Here is a 6029-nt window from a genome sequence, read left to right as displayed (position 1 = left end):
AATTATAATATAATTTTATTTTAAAATATTTGTGTTTTCGGATAATGATGGAGGATCGACTCCGGCGCGGCGCCCATCTTACTTTTCCACGGCGCACCAGAGCACCTGCACCGCGGCGCACAGTTTGTGAACCCCTGGGCTATGGTCTGGTGAATGGTCATTGACCTACGATTCTATAATCTATGCTCAATGCTGCATATTCTGTGGCTCATAGAATGTAGTCTTTGGGCTGTGGCTGTCATCCTGTCCAATATATATGTCGCAGCTGACTGGTTAAATAGCCGTTCGATCAAACAGCTAGCCCTTTGACTGAACAACGCCATTCAATCACACGTCTAGCTTTTATATTGAATATATTAGTCGCTTAAAACGTTCAACACTACAGCTGATTCAAAAGCCGCCGTCTAATTGAAGTAGTTCAGCGCGCACCGCTGCAGCGCTAGGTGCATTTTATTTACAATATAGCGTCAACTAGCAGGTGTTTGTGGTTGTTTTTTTGGAAAGAAAATATTTAATAAAAGTTATTAAAGAGACAAAAATTGTGGAGGCACATACGAGTGAATCAAAATTACAACAAATATTCGAGGAGAAATTACGGGATTATGAAATGGATGGACGCAGCCCCCCCCAAAAGGGGCACAGCCCCCCGTCAAAACAATAACAAACACAATCCAGAAAGTCCAAAAGTTGGTTAGGTTAGGTTAGGTTAGAACTTAGACCACAATAGAGAGGGAGCCGAGCGAGCGCAGCGAGCGTGCTGCGGCAGCAGCTGGCGACCGTCGTCAAATAAAAGGGGGGCTCGGGGGGCGCAGCCCCCCACCAAAACAAAGACAAACACAATCCAGAAAGTCCAAAAGTAGGTTAGGTTAGAACTGTGACTGTGCCGTGGCAGCAGCCGGCGACTGTCACAAAACATTTATTTATTTATTGCATTATTGCATTAAACTTTTGGTCACCCCTTAAACTTAATCCGAGAATAATCTTTCCTATTCTCCCAAATTACATATTAAGCTAAAGGTCGCCCTAGTAAATTTGTCATTAAACCAGTTGGCTAAGCGTCGTCTAGCTGTAGTGTTGAACGTTGTAGTCAACAAGTCGGCTAAACGACGTATAGCCGTGTGATTGAATAGCGTTGTTCAGTCAAAGGGCTAGCTGTTTGATTGAACGGCTATTTAAACCAGTCGGCTGCGACATATATATATACTAGCTGTTGCCCGCGACTTCGTCCGCGTGGACTTCAGTTTATAGCGCGCGATGTCAACAAAATTGGTGTCTAAAGCTTTTATAAAAAAAAACCTGGTACCCCTTCAATCAAAACAGCTATGCAGTATGCACATATTTCATTTTTTTTAATTAAACTTTATATTTTATGCCAAATTTTAAAGCTTATTTAGCCCCCTAATTACACAACTTTACCCATAAACTATTTATCATTGATAGGTTTAAGGTTACGTCACTGTATATAATATAAAGTACTGACTTATTAAATAACATAAAAAAGAAATAACAATCGAAAATAGTTGAGAAAATGATACCACCTCTTAAAGAAAAATGTTGGGCAAGCGTTAGCGCGATGTAAGAGACGCACGGCGCCATCTAGTATGAATTTTTGGAACTAACTTAATTTGAACAAATTTTCGTATTTTCACCCCCTTACAACCCTTTTTTCCAGTAAAAAAGTAGCCTATGTCCTTTCTCAGGCTTTAGACTATCTGTATACAAAATTTCATTACAATCGGTTCGGTAGTTTTGGCGTGAAAGCGAGACAGACAGACAGAGATACTTTCGCATTTATAAAGATGTATTATCTATGATCCTGTCATTGTGTCAATGAACCTTTTGTTGGACATTGTTTGCAATTTGCAAAAATGTTTTCTTGAAAAATTGTTTCTTTTGATGCTATTTTATACCAGTTTTATGCATTTGAGAGTAATTGCTATCCGTGTATATTCATAATTATTTTTGGAAAGCTTTTAATCATAACCTTACTGCTTATGTTTTGAAATACATTATCGTTCTATTCTTAGTACAATGTATTTTGATATAACCGGTTACAATATTATAAAATATCTCAGACATTAATTCTATTTGTCCACTATAAACCGTCAGGTAAACTATACTTGCATATTTTTCTCCTATGTTTATGATAACCTTTCATCTGCTTATTTTACTTAAACTCGATAGAAATTAACCTGTTTCAACTCTTTTACTTTCATGCAGTCGTTCATGGCAATAAATTGATATAAATTTACTTAAAAACATAACCAGAAATCCAATTTAGAACGTTTTTGCCTTTCCTTACAACTTTTGTCAAGGAATAAAGCTACAAAAACCTTATTTAAGTACATTATCAATGTACTTTTATAATGCAATCTTTTAATCAATTTATGGTAACATTACAGTCATGATGGAGTCATGTTCCCGCTTCACGGCGGCTGAAGGTGGAGCTCGGCTGGCAGCGGCGGCCAGCACCCGAAATATTTTAGTTACGGAATACACTGCTTTTATACCTATGAACTTGCTTATAGAACATGCATACAAAATAAGAGGGTAAGTTTTTTTTTTTTCATGCAATTTAATCCTTCAATTGCGGATTCTTGGAAATCTATTGTTATTCTATTGTTGTCGTGGTCACCGGTGATCTTATGGGGGTTGAGACTTGAGAGGAATGTTTGTGTTAACACTTATTTTTAGAAGTGTAAAATTAACTTTTTATACACCATAATGTAAATACCATATTATCCACTTAATACAATTGTGGGAATTGCAGACACAATAGATTTTCAATTGTTATGCGACAGCCGGGTGCCGCTTGGGGATCTATGGGTTAATTACTACTACTCAATATTGTAATAATTTTTCTGTAGTTTTATATTTTTCTTTACTTTTTATACCACTTATTTAAGAAGTAACATTATTTTCAGAACTCTAACAGATGGCAAGAAGCGCTCCGTATACTTGACACGACCTTCCAGAACTGAGTGTGTTGCACATGAGTACAATATTTTGACATCCTTAAAAGTGTGTCGAGCCAACAAGTACAGTGATGTCGAAAATTGGAAGGAAGAGGTAGAAGTAAAAGAGGTAAGCAATTTTTATGTGCCTAATTAATAGCAGCGACTATTTGTTTATTCTTGAAAGAATATTCTAATAATTATTATACAATACAATACAAAAACACTTTATTGCACACCAAAAAATACAAAATGAAACAATTTTACATACAACAACATATTCAAGATGATGCACAAAAGGCGAACTTATTGCTAATTTATTAATAAATAAATTATTAATAAATAAATAAATAAAATAATAATAAATTTTAGTACAGTTGCTTGTATTTTCTCTTGAAAACAACTTCTAGATTCCACTCACATATTATTATTTTAGTGTGTGTAGAAGACACAAGCAGCTGTAGGCCATTGTTTAAAAAATATAAATAAATGTTTATTCAGTAATCTGGACCTTACACAAAGTTTTGTGTAATGTCCAGATTACTGGTACACATTTAAATTTAAAAACACCACACAATACAAGTAACATGATCAGTGCTGTAAATAGGGCGGTGCCACCGGTGCCCAGGCACAGGGCGTAGACTCTGGGGGGCGCAAGAATGAACAGACCAGACAGATCCCTATTTTTCGAATTGCTTCCGATAAGTTCCCGCTGCGCCCCAGAGATGTTTCCCAATGTAATAAAAAAATATCCCCAGCCGAACATATAACCTCCTCCTTTTTGGAAGTCGGATAAAAAACAAAGGTGCAGTTATACTATATAGCTCGCACAGGGCGCAAAAAAGTAACATGATAGTAATCAGAAACACAAAAAAAATAGTTTAGCCAGGCTTTAGTAGACTCGACTGAAATTAAAAACTTTGAATGTTCAATGAAGGTTTTATATTTCCAGTTCAATAATAGGCAATTAATTATGCAGTTGTTTTTACTCTATCTCTTATTTGTTTGTTTTCAGCTACTGGTTTGCACATCTGAAGTATTGAGTCAAATTTTAGAGGAAGGTGTCCTGACCATATCAAATATCAATGTTCTAATTATAGATAGCTGTCATCTCATATTCCAAGATCAAAATCTGCAAAATGTGAGTATAATAGGGTACGGGCACCAGTAGTCAGCCTTTTAGTGGAAAGTGCAAGTTTAAATGTGGATAGAAAATTATTTAAAATAGTAATCAAAAACCTTTTGTACTCATTCACTTAATCATTTATTAAACATTGTTATGAAATTAACATATAAGATAATTTTTCTTAATAAGTATGGAAAATAAAGTATTTTTCAAAATAAGGCACATTTCCCCAGTACTCAGCCGTCACAACCCAGTTCTCAGCCAAATAGCTACCAGTAGTCAGCCTCTCCTTAGATGGGCCTCGAAAGAGACCTATGGAACTGAAACAAATAAACAATGCATGTCTGGTCTCTGACAATGCCAAAAAACTAAGAAATTACTTGGTAGGTAGGTGCTTCATAAATAAATGAATAAAATAAGCAGCGTAAGTTACTGATGGCTGAACACTGGGTATACCTCACCAGTACTCAGCCGTGGTTCGACCGTATCTAGTTAGGCGGCCGACTACTGGAAATATGGAATTATGTATGACCAGTACTCAGCCGGGGGTGGCCGAACACTAGATAATGTACAAGAAACGCATACCCAATAGTCAGCCACCTCATTATTTAAATAACTATAAAGAAACTGTTCTATAACTCATTTGATTTAGACGTAAAAATGTTATAACAATATATTTTAATAAAACATGACACAAAAGTTAAGAAGAAATCTCAATAACTCACCTTTTTGTCGGGCACTTCCCACTAAGAAAATTTTGGCGCGCACGCCGCATCTTGGCTCGACTAGTGACAACGTCGAATTGGAATCAGATTACCATTTCTTGCAGCCACTTAGCGTCATTGTGACGTTCTGAACTGACCAGTAAGAAGGCCAAGCTTTTTTTAAAAGTAACTTGATTGGTTAATTTGCAATAGAACGCTATTTCTATAGGTTTTTAGCTGGAAAAGGCTGACTACTGGTGTGGGGCTGACTACTGGCGCCCTTACCCTATATGGTGTTTGATAAAATAACCAAAAAATGAAACTGACTAGGTTAACCCATCAAGCCCGAAGCTGCCACCGGCGGCCGCGTAACAATTTAATATCTATTGTGTCTGTACTTTCCACAATCGAGGTATTAATACCTTGATCGCTATATAAAATAAATCATGTGGACATTCTAAAAGTGTTAACTTTGTTAACCTAATTAGGAATAAAGATTATGATTTTTGAGAAATGGTTTAAATAGACTTAATTTTTGCTGCCTGAAAAGTTTGCTCTCTTTTGGCTTTACTACTAACTGTGGAATATCAAATAATATGATATTATACTTTTAGATAATGAAACACTATAAAGAATGTGAGCTAGAAAAACCTAGAATATTAGCATTGACTTACCCACTGTTCACTGCACCTAAAGACGAGGATGCAGATACCATAACTAATCATAATCTTAATGATGAAGAAGAAGCAAAAGATAAAGAATCTAAAGATGTAGAAAATGCAGATAAAGAAATAGAAAAAGATAAGATAGAGAACGAAATAGAACAAGATAAAACAGAGAAAGAAAAAGATAATGAAACTAAAACTACTGAGATAGGTGTTTATCAAAATATGGATGATTTTGATATGTATGAAAAATTAGAATGGAAAATTGAGGAGTTGGAAAAAGCTTTGTGTTGTAAGATGGACTTGGCTGAGGATATTGATGCAGGGAAAAGGTGAGGATTTATACTAATATTGTAAGGATTGAATTTTTTTTTGTGTGAATAATGCAGCTAAGAAGCAGGCGCTGAAAATACTAAACCCAATTTGATGAATCACTCAAATAGACCTATTTAAAAAATGTTTATTTGTATGTTGGTGATCCAAAAAGAAAAGTAACAATTGAAATTTCTTTTGTGAGTAAGGCGATGCGACAGCTCGTTTTCTGGTCCAATTCATTATATAAATAATACGTAAATTCTTG

At 35.5% G+C, this 6029-nt stretch overlaps 1 protein-coding gene across 2 annotated transcripts in view; it reads left to right on the top strand.

Annotated features, from left to right (window-relative positions):
• Positions 1-1847: 1847 nt before the first annotated feature.
• Positions 1848-6029, top strand: part of LOC121736864 (endoribonuclease Dcr-1) — a 38924-nt gene continuing 34742 nt past the window's right edge. For both annotated transcript variants that reach the window (XR_006037074.1, XM_042128327.1), the window contains exons 1-5: positions 1848-2109; positions 2403-2550; positions 2925-3084; positions 3970-4095; positions 5399-5781. Coding sequence is in view for 1 of the 2 variants with exons in the window: in XM_042128327.1 (XP_041984261.1) it covers positions 2405-2550; positions 2925-3084; positions 3970-4095; positions 5399-5781 (815 nt within the window). In the remaining variant the exon portion in view is untranslated. The remainder of the gene's footprint in view (positions 2110-2402; positions 2551-2924; positions 3085-3969; positions 4096-5398; positions 5782-6029) is intronic.

The sequence above is a fragment of the Aricia agestis genome, chromosome 19 (genome assembly GCF_905147365.1).
Source record: "Aricia agestis chromosome 19, ilAriAges1.1, whole genome shotgun sequence".
Taxonomy (NCBI): domain Eukaryota; kingdom Metazoa; phylum Arthropoda; class Insecta; order Lepidoptera; family Lycaenidae; genus Aricia; species Aricia agestis.
The sequence above is the reverse complement of the archived record's forward strand: the minus strand, read 5'-3'. Positions and strand labels throughout refer to the sequence as shown.